Source organism: Chiloscyllium plagiosum, unplaced genomic scaffold, assembly GCF_037043375.1.
Source record: "Chiloscyllium plagiosum isolate Xiang-an unplaced genomic scaffold, Cpla_swu_hap1 HiC_scaffold_36, whole genome shotgun sequence".
NCBI classification, from domain to species: domain Eukaryota; kingdom Metazoa; phylum Chordata; class Chondrichthyes; order Orectolobiformes; family Hemiscylliidae; genus Chiloscyllium; species Chiloscyllium plagiosum.
In genome coordinates, this window is record NW_028270174.1 from 32,074,050 (window position 1) to 32,092,604 (window position 18,555).

The 18,555-nt window shown below is 39.6% G+C and overlaps 1 protein-coding gene across 10 annotated transcripts in view; it reads right to left on the reverse strand.

Annotated features, from left to right (window-relative positions):
* The window catches only part of inpp4b (inositol polyphosphate-4-phosphatase type II B), a 969,352-nt gene that overhangs the window by 451,092 nt on the left and 499,705 nt on the right, over nt 1-18,555 (reverse strand). For all 10 annotated transcript variants that reach the window (XR_006309059.2, XM_043674147.2, XM_087980071.1 and 7 more), the window contains 2 exons: nt 15,813-16,025; nt 10,829-10,873 (listed from right to left, as the gene is read on the reverse strand). Coding sequence is in view for 9 of the 10 variants with exons in the window: in XM_043674147.2 (XP_043530082.1) it covers nt 10,829-10,873; nt 15,813-16,025 (258 nt within the window). In the remaining variant the exon portion in view is untranslated. The remainder of the gene's footprint in view (nt 1-10,828; nt 10,874-15,812; nt 16,026-18,555) is intronic.

The following is an 18,555-nucleotide window of genomic DNA, read 5'->3' on the forward strand; positions in this document are numbered from 1 at the left end:
ACACTTCTATGTATCCATCGGTGGGTTTTTAAGGAGGATGCAAAAGGTCCTGTAGGAGCAGTGAGGGAATCCCCTATAAGAAGAAGGGTTGGAAGAGTCAAGGTAGGGAAGAGGAAGTAGAGGTATTTGTGGAGATGGACATAAAGATGGTGACATGGGGAATCTCAAGGTACATGGGATTATGTGGAACAGCATTAGAAGTAGAGTAGGCTACTGGATGGTTCAGGGTTGGGAAGAGGTTATTGGCAGTAAACACCACTGTCACTTACCCAGGGGAGTATAGAGGAACAGGGACAGCATCATTAGGCTGTGTAATATGGAGTTTTGAGAAGATTTGTAGCTCAGGTTGAGGTTCTAGATGTAGGTTTGCTGGAAGGTTCACTTCCAGACGTTTCATCACTCTACTAGGTAACATCTTCAGTGGGCCTCCAGGCAAAGCACTGCTGCTGATGCCTACTTTCTACTTATATGTTTGGGTTTCTTTGGATTGGTGATGTCATTTCCTGTTATTTTTCTCAGGGGGTGGTAGATGGAGTTTATGGGTGTAATATGGAGTTCAGGGATGAGAAACACAGTCCTATGACTCGATGTAAGTGAAGTTCAATGTGGTGGATCTCCACATTTCAGGGATGGGAAGAAATGGGCTGTCAAGGTAGCGAGAGATAAAAGGGGACATGATGGCTCTGAGTGGGTACCGGGCACCCAGGCGGGGCCTGGGTACTGACAATATCCACTCTGTCATCGCTTGACATTTGCTGGTTCAAAAGACAACTGAAAAATGTCTTGGACACCACGCAGAATGAGTGCAATCAGTGTAACTTTGATGAGCAATAATTGCGAGATCAATGTCCACTAGATGTTAGAACATTGAAGGCGAAAATGCATGAAATATGAGTTTTCAAATACCTGTTACATTCATTTGCAAACATTTCTTCACACATACACAATGTATGCAAAGTGAACATGTTTAAGTGTCAAATGTTGTTCAAAGATGGATTGCAGCAAGCCACTGGTCCTCACTAAACTACCATTTTCACCTCAGTGAAGCAGAAGTTAGTGGCAGTAACTTAAATTAAGGTGAATGGTAGTCAAAAACATCTCATGATTGTGGAACTTTCGAAGGTCCCAAGTGACAAGGGAACATCATGAAGCGTAAGTTATATAAGTATGATGATATTCTCAGGAATGCAATGCAATGGAATCAGAATGGTTGAAGTGGATCTGAATGGTTGAATGGTAGGAACGCAAAGGCACTCCCTTTTAGAAGTAATGTGTTGGTCATTCCGCTAGCATGACACCTCATCAAGTTCATATACCTGCTACAACCAGGGCAGTGGTGGAACAAACAAAGGGGCTGCTGAAGATACAGGTCCAAAACTTGGAGCAGTCCAGGAGGGCCCTCCAGTATCATCCAAACAAAATGACCCATTCCTTCCTGACATGTTGGATTCTGCACTAATGGAGCAGGCAATGAGACTATGTGATTGATGCCAGCAGTACAGGAGCACTTGTCTAAGGAGAAGGAAGAGGACTTTAAGTTGGAGGAAGCTCTCCTTGTGGATGTCAGTGCTCAGCTGTGCTGGGTGCTATGAGACAGACAGGACCTAACTGACATTCAGTTCCTGTTGACGATAACTGGATGCATAAGACCATCATGGACAGTCAAGGTCAAGATACCAGCACGTGGTATGCCCTGTGGGGGTGAATTTCTTGTATTCACTTCCTCTATATTCCATTTTACTAGCTGTCAATTAGAGCTAATGCTTCAAATTGTACAATTGTTCAACTGTACATGACGATCCCTGCTGGATAACGACGAAATGACAACTGGACACTGGAGAAATAGTAGTGGGTACTCAAGGAGACTCTTCAGATGGGATGTATCTAAGGATAGATAAAATGTAGATAAAGAAGTACTAGTGTGAGAGAATAGTCTAGTATGTGTGAGGGAGTGTCAGCCAGGCTAGCTATGTGCGCAGAATGGCTTTGTAGCTGTTGTACCATTATGCTACCATTGACAGTCAATGCTGGATTGGCAATGCTTGTCTGGGTGCACAGCGGTCTCTCAAACATGGTGCAGCTATAAAGGATTCAGGTCTTTTGGTGCCACTGTGATACGTAATAAATTGTTCTAGGAACAGTGCATGGTAAGATAGGGCTAGAATCAGACACGTGGAATGCTTAGGAATAGAGTTTGAGGCATGTTCAGTAAGATATCTCACTGGGACTTGTGTCAAGAATCCTTCCAAAAATTTCCATGCAACTCACAGCCAAAAAAAGATAGATTCAACCCGATGTTACTTTTTGGAGATACGGAGTCCAGATGCTCTGACACTATTTGTCATGGGATCAGTAGGACTCAGCATAGTAACAATTTTCTGATTGGTCAGTCTCCAGTTTAACATAGATTTTGTGAGCAACTGAAATACAGAGAAACAAGATTGGCTACATCATTCTTTCTCTTTTCCTCTTCCCTGTAAGTACTCTTCCAATTTTCGGATAAAAAGCCTCTCAAATTAAATTGGAGATTGTGAAAGAAAGCCGAAAGACAACCAAAAAGACGGAGTCAAACCAAGCCACCAATGAACTACAGACTGATCATTCCGATGCAGGTAACATTCAGGCATCATCAAAGAATTGAAAGGATTGCTAAACTAACACGTCTACTTTTGTAATTTGGTGGAGTGATTCAGAAGTGTTCTTCTGACATTTTGTTTTCTCTCCATTAACATTTGTGTTTTGTCTGTTTTCTTTTCCTTTGTGCCTGTGTGTCCATGTGAGAGACTTAAAAATGATAAAGTTTATAGTGCATAAATTAGAAATCCTGTTATTTTATTTTACTTGTTCAAGTTATATGTTACAATAAATAAATTATTTTTTAATGTTGGGGAAGAACCATTGTGTAATTTGCTTTTATCTTGGGTAGCAGCCAAAGACAAATTAGGATTTTCGACAGTTGCATTCACTTTTGTGGTGATTTCAGAAATAGTGATGTTTAATTTTGAGTGCAATTCCCCGGAGAGTCATGATACTACTGCTGGGGACTCCAGATCTTTATTTTTCCCATTGCATTGTACTCTCATCTTCCTAACAAGAGGATCATTTTATTATACAGCCTCAACTTTCAAAGACTTCATTTTTGGAACACTATCTTGAGCCAATTCATCTATGATTCTCATGATGCTGCATGAAGCACTGATGACTATCTGACAGTTCATGTTCACTTGACGTAGTTGTCCTACTTTCAGCATACTATCAGTTGCAAACCATTGATCACAATAGACCTGATGATGTCAACTGAGATAAAGAGGTTAGTCAGAATCATTGGCTGGCATCTCACCATCGGCTCACTTTCCTTCTTAACAACTAAGTGCTTCAATAGGAACTAAATATCCAAGGATACACGTCCTGTCCAAAGGACGGGCAGATGGGACGAGGTTGCCTTATTAGAGATAAAATTAAGTCAATAGGAAATGATACAGAGTTGGAAGGCGTAGAATGTGTAGGGGTAGAGTTGAGGAACTGCAAATGAAAAAAATGACCTTGATGGGAGATATATACAGGCTTCCTAGCAATAGTCAGGATGTGGGGAAGAAAATAAATCAGGAGAGAGAAAAGGCATGTAAGAAAGGCATTGTTACAATAATTGTGGGGGACTTCACCATACAGTGGACTGGGAAAATCAGGTTGGACTTGGATATCAATAAAAGGAATGTGTGGAAAGTCTACAAGATGTTTTAAAGCTACATCTAGTAGATCCCAGTAGAGAACAGACAATTCTGTGTTTGGTAATGAGGGAGCTGGAGGTGAAGGAATCTCCAAGTGACCATAAAATGATAGAATTCACCCTGCAGTTTGAGGAGGAGAAGCTTGAATCAGATGCAACAGTATTACAACGGAGTAAAGGTAAGTACAAAGACATTAGGGAGCATCTGGCCAGAGTTGATTGGAAGGAGTACCCAGCAGAGAAGACAGTGGAGCAGTAATGGCAGGAGCTTCTGGGGTAATTTGGGGGGCACAGCAGAAATTCATGCCAAGGAAGAACAAGCATAACCAGGGGAGGATAAAGCAAACATGGCTGACAAGGATATAAAAAGTGAGGGAAAAAAGCATACAATTTGGCTAAAATTGGCAGGAAGATTTTAAAAACCAACAGAGGATATCTAAAAAAGCAATTAAGAAGGGAGAAGATGATACATATGAGTAAGCTATCTAAAAATATAAATGAATACTGCAAGAGATTTTTTTTAAGATATTTGTAAAGTAAAAGAGAGGCAACAGTGGACAGTGGAGCACTAGAAAATGAGGTTGAGAAGTAGTATGAGGAACAAAGAAATGGCGGAGGAACTGAATGGGCACTTTGCATCAGTTTTCACAGTGGAAGACACCAGCAGCATACCAGAACTTCAAATAAGTTGGGAGTAGGGGTGAGTGTCATGACCATCCTTCAGGAGGTGGTGCTGGAGAAGCAGAAAGATCTGAAGGTGGATAAATCATCTAGACCAGGTGAACTAAACCCCCAGCATTCTGAAAGAGATACCTCAGAAAGTTGTAGAGGCATTGGTGGTGACCTTTCAGGAATCACTGGAGTCAACAAGTACTGCAAAGTAATACACCTACTTAAGAAGAGAGAGAGGCAGAAGGCAGGAAACTATAGGTTAGCCTGAACTTGGTCATTGGTAATATTTTGGAGTCTATTATTAAGGATAAGATTGTGGTGTATTTGAAAAATAAGGTAAAATAAGGCTGAGTCAGCACGGTTTCCCCAAGAAGTAATGCCTGACAAATCTGCTTTAATTCTTTGAGAAGGTAACAAGAAGGTTAGACAAAGGAAAGCTAATGAATGTCATCTATCTGAATTTCCTATGACAAGGTGCAGCACAGGAGGCTGCTAAATAAAAGCCCATGGTGTTGGGAACATAGTACTGGCATGGATAGATGATGGGCTGACTGGCAGAAGGCAGCGAGTAGGGATGGCAGCCGCTGACTAGCAGAGTTCCGCAGGGGTCTGTACTGGGACCACAACTATGCACATTATGCATTAACGATCTGGATAAAGAATTTAGGACGTTATTGATGAGTTTTCAGATGACACAAAGATAGTTGGAGGGGCAGGTAATATTGAGGAAGCAGGACTTGCATAGGCTAGGAGAGGGGGCAAAGTAGTATTAGATAGAATACAATGTGGGAAGGTGAGAGGTTTGCACTTTGATAGAAAGAAGAGACATAGGCTATTTTCTAAATGGAGATAGTTTTCAAAAATCTGAAGCACAGAGTGACTTTGGAGTCCAGGATTCTCTTAAGGTTAAGACATAGGTTCAGTTGGCAGTTAGAAAGGAAAATGCACTGTTAGCATTAATTTCAAGACAGCTAGAATACAAGAGCAGAGATGTACTGCTGCTGAGGGTGTATTATGCTTTGGTCAGTCTAATTTAGAATATTGTGAGCAGTTTTGGGTTGGTGTGGAGTAGGCCCACAGGGATTTACAAGAATGATCCCAGAGATAAAGGCCTGCTCTTATGAGGAGCGGTTGAGAATTCTGTGTCTGTACTTGGAATTTGGAAGGTTGAGGGTGGATTTCATTGAAATTTACAGAATATTGAGAGGCCTGGATTATGTGGATTTGGAGAATGTTTCCACTAGTAAGAAAGATGAGGACTCGAAAGCACATCCTCAGAACGAAGGGACGACCCTTTAGAATTGAGACGAGGAGGAAAATGTCTTGGGCCACAGGGTGGTGGATCTGTTCAACTTACTGTCACAGAGGGCTGTGAAAGCCAAATCATTGAGTGTATTTAAGATAGAGATAGATAGGTTCTTGATTGGTAAGTAGATCAAGGATTATGGGGAGAAGGCAGAAAAATGGGGGTTAAGAAATATATCAGTAATGATCAAAACCTGGAGCAGACTTCATAGGCTGAATGGCCTAATTCTGCTCCTATATCTTATGACGTTATGGAGAGAAATTCAGAGTCATGCAATTAGAGCATTGCTGTTGTCACACTGGACACACTTTCTTTATTAAGTCCCATGCCTTATTTATATTCTGTCCTTTGTTCTTGCTCTTCCTTTTGACTGTTCTGTAAATATGTTATCTCGTTTCTCCCAATTCCTTGGTCTTATTTGGCTTGGAACATGTTTCAGCATACTGCAGATCTCATCTGTTTTCCCATTAAAATGTTCCAGTGATGACTGACAACCTCAGAGCATCTACACGTTGCATCTTGAAGGTTTCTCCTCTCTCAGCAGATATGCTGTCATGACAGAGTCTCCAATGAATAAGACAATCCTATCATTGACTACAAAACCCTTCAATTGTCCAAACTCTCAAGTTTCAACTTGATGTGACAATGGAGTCATAGAGTCACAGATGTACAGCACAGAAACAGACACCTTGGTCCAACTCATCCATGCAGACCAGATATCCTAAATTAATCTAGTCACATTTGCCAGCTTTTGGACCATATCCTTCTCAATCCTTCCTATTCATGTACCCAGCCAAATGCCTTTCAAATGTTGTAATTGTACCAACCTCAACCACTTCCTCTGGGAATTCATTCCATACACACACTCCATCCTCATGAAAAAGTTGCCTCATAGGTCCATTTTATATGTTTTCCACTCTCACCTGAAACCTATGCCCTCTAGTTTTGGACTCTTCTATCCTGGGGAAAAGACCTTGGCTATTCACCCTATCCATGCCCCTCATGATTTTATAAAATTCTATAAGGTCATCTCTCAGCTTCAGACCCTCCAGGGAAAATAGCCCCAACCTATTCAGCTCAAACCCTTCAAACCAAGCAGCATCCTTGTAAATCTTTTCTGAACCCTTTTAAGTTTAACAACATCTTTCCTATAGCAGGGAGACTAGAATTGAACACAGTCTTTCAAAAGTGGCCTAACCAATGTCCTGTACAGCCACAACATGATAGCCCAACTCCAACACTCAATACATTGATCAATAAAGGAAAGCATAGTAATCACCTACTTCACTATCCTGTGTACCTGTGACTCCATTTTCAAAGAACTATGAATCTGCACTCAATGTCTCTTTGTTCAGCAACACTCCCCAGGACCTTACCATTAAGTGTCTAAGTCCTGCTTTGATTTGCCCTACCAAAATGTAGCGACTCACATTTATTTAGATTAAACTCTATCTGCCTCTCCTCAGGCCACTTGCCCATCTGATGAAGGTCCCATTGTAATCGGAGGTAACCTTTTGCACTGTCCAGTTTTGGTGTCATCTGCAAACTAACTAACTGTTCATCCTTTACAACAGTGATTAAGCTTCCTGTTCTGTGGTGTCTTAGCATTAATATGGGGTTCAAAGTATGTCTTCAAAACCTTCACATTTTCTGTGATCCAACTCATCTGCTCTTCAGTGTGATTTAAGCTACAATACCACCTGTCGTAATCTCACCTACTACTACTACACTTCGGTGCTTGTTTCATTTAATTATGTCACTATTTTATATGTTTGCCACTGTAAGTATAAAAAATTTGCAATTCTGTTTCACATCTCCTTTGACTTCAACTACAAACATGAGTGGGTAATTCAAATATTTTGACTCATTCAGTCAAAATTGCATGAGTTTTTTTTCATAACTTTTCCTTGTTGTTTCTTTCAGTTGATAGCTCGCTGACAGCTCTTTAAAAATCCACACGTTATTAGCTGCACCATTCCTGACATCATGGCTCAAGTGATATGCCTAATGGCTGCCACAGGATGTACACAAATGCATTGAGGTTGGAGCTCACATGGCTACAACAAGACAGCCAGTACACCAAGTACAATTTCAATTGCAATGATAGTGTCTCCAAACTGCCATCATTACTGTTCCCTGCAGATACACGATGGTTGCTTTAACACAGAATAGCATCATAATGAATATTCAAGTATTGAACTTAATGGTTGCAGCAATAATGGTGCAGACACAAACATATTACCCTTGAATGTTAAAGGGTCACAAAGTACCAGAGATTATAGCAGTCTTTGTTATTCAGTGGTTTTTAAAAGCCATGGAAGTCTTGCTACTATGTCTAACCTATAGAAAGGCCTGCGCTGTATTAATAAGTTGAAGCAACAATGACTGTCTGGTAGATTTTTAATGGATAGCGGATGTGGTGGATGATGCAGCAGCTAGATTAAAAGACAGGCTGTAATCGTAGAGGCAGCTATTTAACAGGCTTCTTCCATATTTTGCCATAGTATATTTTGCCACCTTGACAAAAATCCTTGGAAATCATAAAACCTTTTAAGTTAATGGAATTAATAGGCTTATTACAAATATTATTTCTTTGCAATAGAAACATACTTCTGCATTTAAGCACTGTATAATTAAATGTTGCAGATAATTAGTACTTAGGATGCAAAGGTGAAGTGTCAGAAACTAACCTCTGAATGTTTGAAATGTTCTTTAATTGAAATTCAAAACATAAAACATACAATATTACAATGCAGTACAGACCCTTCGGCACTCGATGTTGCGCCAATCTGTGGAACCAATCTGAAGCCCATCTAACCTAAACTTTTCAATTCTCGTCCGTATGCCTATCCAATGACCATTTAAATGCCCTTAAAGTTGGCAAGTCTACTACCGATGCAGGCAGTGCATTCCACGCCCCCTACTATTCTCTGAGCAAAGAAACTACCTCTGACATCTGTCCTATATCTATTACCCCTCAATTTAAAACTATGTCCCCTCGTGCTAGCCATTGCCACCTGAGGAAAAAGGCTCTCACTGTCCACCCTATCTAGCCATCTGATTATCATATATGTCAAGTTGCTTCTCAACATCCTTCTTTCTAACGAAAACAGCCTCAAGTCCCTCAGTCTTTCCTTTAAGGCCTTCCCTCCATATCTGGCAACATCCCAATAAATCTCCTCTGAACGCTTTACAAAGCTTCCACATCTTTCCTATAATGCAGTGACCAGAACTGTAAGCAATACTCCAAATGTGGCCACACCAGCGAATCCTTCAGAACACTGTTTACAATATTCAGCATATAGCTAGACTTAGCGTGCGTTGTCCACATTGATTACAACTGTTTTTAATATTCCATTCACTTGAAATAAGCGCCAACGTTCCATTTGCCTTCCTGAACTTGAATATTAGCTTTCGTGATTCATGGACAAGGACCCCTAAGATCCTATTATGTCATAGATTTCTGCAATTTTTCTCCATTTAAATAACATTCACATTCTCAATTCTTCCTGCCAAAGTGCACACCTTCACATTTTGCCACATTATTTACCATCTACCAAATTTTTGATCACTCAATGTTGTATCCTAGACTCTCTCACATGAAACAACCTCTCCATCTCTACCTAGTCAATGTTTTAATAAGGTCACCTATCAGTGTTCTGAATGCTAAGAGTATAGACCCAATCTAATCAACCTCTAGTCACAACAAAATCCTGCCATACCCCAAAATCAAGCTCATGAACAGGAACTGGACAACATGAGACAGGTGGAATAAGTAATCTTAGTGATGGCATTTTTATGCGGTTAGAAATACTTCACAGGGTCAAAAAAGGCACTAAAGTTGAGAACAATCTGGCTCAGCTTCAGGCGGGCAGAGGGCTGGCATCAGCAAACTAAGAGGAATTCTTTGGCTGGCAACAAAAGCAAAGCCTTCAATCTTCCCAATATTTCGTTACATGTAAATTCTGTTCATCCAGTTCTGTATGGCAGATAAGTGGGGACAGTGAAGGGATGCAGACATGAAATAGCATGGGGCCACAAATAGATCTTTAATGACACCAGAGACAATGGCGCTCCTAATCAGCTAAAAAACAAAACAATGAGCTCAAAACAATATGTTACTTTAGGAGATATTGCTCTGTAAACAGCTGCACCACAATTTACCTCAATACCTAAAAGAAGATTTACAATGGCACCAGAGGTCAAAGGTGTTGGGCATTATTAGTCTAACAACTTTATAGTTTAGAAATTATCAGAATATTTTGCCTGAAAAGCAAGCATAAATAAAATTGCATATTTTGATATTTGTCTGGACATGTTGGATGGAAACAACACAAGGGACTAGAATTTACAGTGACTTGAAAGCAGGCATGGAGCAAATAAAATCCTATGGGTGGCCGTCCTGCTACTCACCTCCTAGCCCCGATCTTAATGAGGCTGTTTTAGAGAATTAATAGGGGAGGCCCAAATTATGCAGTCAGTCAGCACATGGAACTGCATGGCTGGTGTGAGGTGGTGGGGAAATACCTCCTTTGCAGTTACATTGGAACTTTCAGAGACCAAGCTCACTAAGGATATCCCTCTACTGCCCTTTAACACATAATCTGGAATCTTGAACTCAGCTTACATTCAACTTCACTGACACCCTGATCCCAAATATTCCTGGGTTGCCCAATATGGTGGGAGTACCTGCAGTGGCCACCACTTCCAGTTAGTGCAACTGGAACCGAAGAACACCCACCATCTGATTCGCTTGCATTTTTCTAAGGTGGGATTTCCTCCGGAGAAAGAGATTGACGTTTTATGTTAAAGCAGCCAAGCTGCTTTTACTATCATATTACTACAGCCTGCTGTGTGTTTGTGAATGGGATTCCATCTTCCTTACTTTTTAGCATAGAATGAGGGGCAGTGTCTGCTGCATCCTGATTAATGTAGCCCAAGCATGCTGTTATCATGTATGCTAATGAAAAATATTCAAAATACTTGAAAGCAATAATTCATTATCACAGGAGTTAATTTGAGACAATTTATGAAAACTTTCTGTAAAACCCAACACAGATATGAACATATTATACAGTACTATTTGTATTTGAAGCATTAAGACAACTTTGTTTTGAACTTACCAAGACTGAATTCCAGCTTTGGTTCAAAAGGAGTTTTCCCAATACCTGTGAATCAATGTAAATAAAGAGAATTTACTAACAACTACCTTATTTTTCCACAATTTAAAAAAATATACTTTAATATGTCATATGGGGTAAACCCTGGACACTTATGTACAATTCATTTCTTCTTACATTTACTAAAAAGCTGCAATAAGCAGGCAATTGTTACAAATTCCAACCGGAAATCTTAATACAAAAACAGAAGACCATTTAGTTTATACATCACTTGCAGAATTATTGTAGGTTTACAGAGCATATGACTCTCTCCCCATCATCACCTAAGTTTGCTTATTTATTTTTAATGTGGAGGGATGGGAGTGGTGATCGACCAAGTATACTTGCATAACAAAACCAATTCAACAGCTAATCAAAATTTTAAGACAATCTAATTTATATTTGCATCATCGTTAGCTACGGGCAAGGTCCCGGAATACTGGAGGGTAACAAATGTTGTGCTCTTATTCAAGAAGGGCTGCAAAGAAAAACCTGGGAATTTTCAACCATTAAGCTTAACATTTGTCGTAGGTAAGTTACTTGAGAAGATTGAGAGATAAGATATACATGCATTTGGAAAGACAGGGTTTGATTAGGAATAGCCAGCATGACTTTGTGCAGGGGAAATCATGCCTCAGAAATTTATTAGAGTCCTTTGATGAAGTGACCAGAAAGGTTGACAAGGACAGGGCAATAGACATAGTCTATATAGACTTCAGTAAGGCCTTTGATAAGGTTCCACATGGTTGGCTGCTCTGGAAGGTTAAATCGCATGGAATCTAGAGGGAGCTGGCAAATTTGATGCACAATTGGCTTGATGGTAGGAAGCAGACGGTAATAGTGGAAGGAAGCTTGTCGGACTGGAGGCCTGTGACTAGTGGAGTCCTCCAGGGGTCAGTGCTGGGACAATTGCTGTCTGTTATCTATATCAATTATTTGGATGAGAATGTAAAAGGCATGATTAGTAAGTCTGCAGATGACACTAAAAATAGGAGGTATCGTGGACAGTAAGGAAGGTTCTCAGAAATTGCAGCAGTACCTTAGTCAGCTGGGGAACTGGACCAAGAAATGGCAAATGGAGTTTAATATAGGTAAGTGTGAGGTCTTGCATTTTGAAAAGTCAAATCAAGGTAAGAGTTTCATGGTGAATGGTAGGGCCTTAAGGAGTGCAGTGAAACAGAAGGACTTTTGAGTTCAGGTGCACGGTTCTCTAAAAGTGGAGTCACAGGTAGACAGGGCAGTGAAGGAAGCTTTTGGCAGACTCGCCTTCATCAGTCAGGGCATTGAGTATAGAAGTTGGGAAGTTATGTTGCAGTTGTACAGGACATTGATGAGGCCGCACTTGGAGTATTGTGTTCAGTTTTGGTCACCTTGCTATAGGCAGGATGTTGTTAAACTGGAAAGAGTGCAGAAGAAATTTATAGGATGCTGCCAGGACCCTAGGGTCTGAATGATAGGAAAAGGTTGGACAAACTAAGACTTTTTCCATTAGAGTATAGGAGATTGAAGGGCGTTCTTATAGAAGTGTATAAGATCATGTGAGGCATTGGTAGGATGAATGCACTCAGTCTTTTTCTCAGGATTAAGGAATCGAGGACTAGAGGGCATCAGTTTAAGGTTAATTGGGAAAGAATAAAAGAGAACAGGAGGGGATTTTTTTTTGCACAGAGGGTGGTATGAGCTGCCAGCAGAAGTGGTTGAGGCGGTAACATTAACAACATTTAAAAGGCATTTGGACAAATACATGGATAGGAAAGGCTTAGAAGGATATGGGCCAAGTGCAGAGAAATGGGGTTAGCACTGATGGACATTTTGGTTGGCATGGACCAGTTTGGGCCAAAGAGCCTGCCTCTGTGCTTTTGGACTCTATGACTCTCATATTCTTCCATATATCATTCCAAACTTTGATTCAAAAAACATTGAAATAAGTATTGGAAAATTATGGTAGAATTGCAAAATTTCATTTTAATGTAAATGTCACCAGAATGTTTTCTGTGGCTCATGATAGATAGAACAGTGCATCCATTGGTTTCTGTGCTCAGACCACAAACAATTACAAAACTAGAATCCAAGACCAGAGAAAAACCAGAAATGGCAAAATAAAGATGCCTTTCTCCTAGCTAATATTTCAATCAGAAGAAGCAACCTACAGTAGACACACCAGCTCTGATCACGAGATAAGTGATTTCTGAGTTAAATGTAGACTCTCTCATGAATTTGTGAAATACAACAAAGAATTTTAGAGTTATAGGGTCATTGAATCATACAGTTATAGAGTTGTACAGGACAGAAACAGACCCTTTGGTCCAACTCGTCCTTGCCAAGTTGACATCCTAAATTAATCTAGTCCCACTTGCCAGCATTTCGCCCATAACCCTCCAAACCCCTCCAGTCCACATACAACATTTAAAAGACTGGTTGGGTAATTGTATCAACCTCCACCACTTCCTCTGGCAGCTCATTCCATACACACACCACACTCTGCATGAAATAGTTGCTCCTTAGGTCCCTTTTATATCTTTCCACACAAACCTTAAACCTACACCCTCAAGTTTTCGATTCCCCCCACCCTGAGGAAAAGACCTTGGCTGTTCACCCTATCCATGCCCCATGATTTTATACACTTCTTATAAAGTCACCCCTCAGCCTCCCACACTCCAGGGAAAATAGCCCTAGCCTATTCAGCTTCTCCCTATAGCTCAAATCATCCAATCCTGGCAACATCCTTGTAAATCTTTTCTGCACTCTCTCAAATTTAATAACATCTTTCCTACAGGAGGGAGACCAGAATTGAATGCAGTATTCCAATGTTCTGTGCAGCTACAATATGACCTCCCAACTCCTGTACTCAATATTCTGACCAATTAAGGAAAGCATACCAAATGGCTTCTACACTATCCTATCTACCTGCGACTCTACTTTCAAGGAGCTATGAACCTGCACTCCAAGGTCTCTTTGTTCAGCAACATTCCCTAGGACCTTACCATTAAGTGTATAAGTCCTGCTAAGATTTACTTTCCCAAAATGCAGCACCTCGCATTTATCTAAATTAAACTCCATCTGTCACTCCTCAGCCCAGTGGCCCATCTGATCAAGATCCCGTTGTATTCTGAGATAACCTTCTTCACTGTCCACTACACCTCCAATTTTGGTGTCATCTGCAAACTAACCAACTGTACCTCTTATGCTCACATCCAAATCATTTATATAATTGACAAAAAAAACGGGACTAGCACCCATCCTTGTGGGGCACTCCACTGGTCACATGTCTCCAATGTGAAAAACAACCCTCCACCACCTCTTTGAAAAGTTCAATCTAGTTAGTGAAACACATTTTCCCACACACTAACCAGTCCCTGCCTTTCCAAATACACATAGATCTTGTAACAATCCTATTGCAAATATGAACCCAGTCAGGGGCTGCACACAGAGAAGATTGATCACATCCACGCAAATGTTTGTACTCCAGCACACAAAGCTGATTGCACAGGTAGCCAAGCGTGGGGCCTGTCAAAGCTTACTCAACTGGAGAACCTAAGTGAAGTTGCGCTTCACAGGAATTTATACATATGCCAAAGTAGGATTACCTGTAACTCTTACCTGAGATCCGAGTAATGCCAGTCAGATTCAGACACACTCAGAGATACGTCAATAGACAGATAAGACTTTCACTCAATGAGGGAAGTCTTCACCTTCCTCTGTTCAGCCCTCAAAATGCTAATTTTGACTTCAAGAGCTTAGCACAAGCAACAAAGCACAAGAAAATGCATTGATCATCAAAATGAGGACTCCTCTGCCCTCCCTCATTCTTTCCTTCCTCCGACACTACAGATTTTAAACATTCCAAGACACCAAAACCACCTCCACCTGGACTGCTCTCTGTCCAATTCCAATTCTGCTTTGCAGTCGAGGCATTGTTTCTTTCCAAGGCTTCTCGAGCTTATGTGCAAAACCAATCACTCACTTTATGTATTGGCAGTGACTAGGGAGGAAGGAGTTAGTTCCTATACAATGTTCAGTATAAAAATTTGAAAAAATATATTTCCAGGGTCTTGGGCCAAGTTCAGGGAAATACAGCAAATTGATAACAATAATTATACTTAGTAATAGCTAGGTTTTGTACAGCATTTTCAGTTGCAGTAGTATAGGTTTTGTAAAAAAAACCTCTAAATTATTAGAGTTTTAATAAACCATGAATGATGCTTATAAATCAACCATCAATCAATATTGTTTAATTCTTAAAAAGTCATAATGTTTACACCAAAGGTCTTAACTTGTAAGAGTTTAACCGATGATCTGTGGGGTAGTGAGGTTGGTATCATGACCTGAGGAAGAAAGGTTATGACTCTGTCACCTCAAAGAAGTGAATGATTAGAATGTTTACTACCAGAACAAGTTATAAAAACACCACATAACCTTTACTGTAAACCTATTTGAACAAAAGACTACGCAGAATCAATCAACATAATTAGAAACTGAACTAAATTTCAATTACATCTATCATTTCAGGGCTAAATGATCCAAGTACAGACTTATTCCAATGTTAACATGAGACAGTAATGATGGGATTGATTATTGTAAAATAAACACCTAATTAAATTGCACTATTTTTGTTTAGCAATATTTTCAAGCAGGCTTTCTTTTTGCTGAAACGATTGTGCCAGCGTTTGGATTTAATGATAATTGTCATCTTATACCACTTATCCCATTTAAATCCTATTGGCCAAACTTCATTTTAAAATCTGTTTTTAAAAACAAAATCATTTTTCATAAATTGCATTATGATTTATTTCATATGATAAAAATTAGCCTTGCTGTATAATTAGAACATTGTAATTTCCAGTTTAATTTTAATCAGATCATTAGTCAAACCATAAATGTAGCCTTAAGGCTTTCAGATGGTTTAACTCATTTTTAATCAGAAAGTATCATGCACTGTAAATCTTACTTATCAGTGGAGATTGTATCTCTGGTAGAGGAAGAATCTGGTGGATTCCATCTGGGCTTGTATTTGCTTTGATTTCCATGATGAATTGCTGGAGCTGTACAATTCTCCTTTGCAAACCTTCAGAGTTTGCCTCTCGGAGTGCTGCAATCCAGTCTTCACAGTCTGACTTTGAGACAGCCTCAAGATAAATCTCTGGCTCGCCACTCTGAAATTCTGCACTCAGAAAATCATTTAATACATTCAGTAATCGCGATTTTCACAAAAGGGTGACAGGATTAAAACAGTATACAGTAACATTAGCCATCTACCTTCCCTGCCAATGTTTCAAGTACCTAAAATACCTCTGAAAGCTATCTCTACTGTTTTTATAATCAATGCGCTTTCTCACAGTAGCACAGCAGTTCTTAAAGCAATTAAGAGAATACAAAACTAGGTGGCATACTTATCAAGAAAATACAACTCTGCAATAGCATCTGCTGTTCACCTGGGATCAGTAATGTCCATTTTCTTTGACTTTAATGTACTCAGCAACAGTGCTAGACAAAATTCTGGCAGAAAGTCCATGGGGATTTACTAAGGTGAATGTGCCCATTTTCTCAGCAATAAAAGCTGTCCTTTACACTTGGTTAACCTTCCACTCTTATCAGAGAGGTACTCATCAGTTTCTGATGGTAACAAGGTATGACAACTTCCATAAATTTTCAGGCAACAAGTTGTATAGGGAGTTACAGTCATTTCTGCTTCGTAAGGAATTTGCAGAGCAAGATATCACACTTAGTTAAGTGTAGGATAGCCATTGAATTCATGCAACTATCCAGCTACCTTCTTATGCTTAAGTATCCAAATAAATAAACAATGATGATATTTGATACATTTGTTTCAAAAGATGCAAACTTCACCAGGAATTGGGAGTCTGGCCATTCAGTCATTGTCAGATAAGATATGAATTTATTGTGATTCTTAGCCTTACCAATCAAGGAAGAACCTACAGTTCAACGCAACTCCAAGCAAATCCCTTACAGCACTGCATTTGTGTGTAAACGTCAATTTCAAATTCAGCCAATAATTCATGAAACTGCAATCTTTTGTAAATGTCAACTCCATCACAATGCATGTCTGTGGCTTAGGAAACCTATTCAACTGACAGTCATTTCACAATATAAAGTGCACCATTCACTTGTATAAATCACTGTTTTACTCAGACAGGCACAATGCAGGCACTTAATTTTAGCCAAAAACATCTGGAGCAAATCTACTACGATTGAATCTACCCCCAATTTTACAAGCTGCCTGATGCTATTTTCTATACGAGGAATGAATAATGAACAACCAATCTGATCCAATCAATTTCCCACCAGGTAGAATAGATTAAAATGATGCACGATGAGATCACTATTGCACCTGTGACTATCTTTAAGCAGAGAGGCAGATGCTACTTGAAATTTCCCTAATTATTTTATTTTATTGAAATACCATTTAACATGTCAAGAATGATTGATTACATTGAGCATTTGACTTGATTAAGATATCAGAACTAGAGAATAACACACAATGAACAATTTCAATAAGATGCTTCTGAAAAGATAATGCATTAAGTCATATGAAAGAAGTTAGTTTAAATTTTTTATTTCATCAAGCCACTCATCTTTATAACTTCTTTGAACAAGACCACCATTTTAGGACTAGACCAAAGACTGCGTTTGGAAAGATTTTCTTCCTGAAGAACTAGTTGAGTTTGTCCAATGCACTGTTCACAGTAGCCAACACAGAGTTTTGTACACATAACCTGAAGTCCCAAAGGAAGCTTCCCAGTGTTTAAAGGAATGTCTATTGACATGTTAATTGATTTTGATTAAGTTTAGGTGTGGCTTCAGTTGCATTAAAAACTCAGCAAGAAAAATAACATAAGAAATAGGAGCAGGGGTAGGCCATTCAGCCCTTTAAGCCTATTATTCTATAAGATCTTGGCTGATATGCCACAGGCCTCAATTCCTTTGCTGTGTTTTCACAGCCCTCAACTCCTTGATATTTCAAAAATCTACCAACCTACTTTTTAGATACCTTCAGTGATCTAGCCTCCACAACTCTCTGGGTTAAAAATTTCAAGATGCTCTACTGTTTGAAAGAAATTCTTGCACATCTGAGTGTTCCCTTATTCTGGAATAACATCCCTTAGTTTGAGATTCCACCACTAGTGGAAACATCTACCCCTCAGAACCAATATGATTTAAATAAGATCACCCTTCATTCTTTTAAACTCTAACGAATAAAGGCTAAATCCTAGCCCTAACCTGTTTAGCCATTCTTGATACTTCAACTAATTCATTCCAGGAATCAGCGTAGTGAACCTCTTTTTAACAGCCGACAATGCCAGTATATCCTTTCTTAAACAGGGAACCAAAGCTGTACACGGAATTCCAGTTGGGTCCACACCAGCACTCTGTACAGTTGTATCAAGACTTTCCAGTTTGTAAGCTCCAAAATTCCATTTGCCTTCTTGATTACTTGTTTAATCTGCATACTATTATTTAAACACATGTTTCACGCACAAGAAAACCCAGATTGCTCTGTGTTTCACTTTTTTGGAGTCTCTCTTCATTTAAATGATCTATTTGGATTCTTCCCACCAAACTGCATGAACTCTCACATTCCCACATTAAACTCAATTTGCTAAGATTTCCCCCCCCCTTAACCTATCAATATTCCTGTGTAGCATCCCTATGTCCTCATCATAACATGTCCT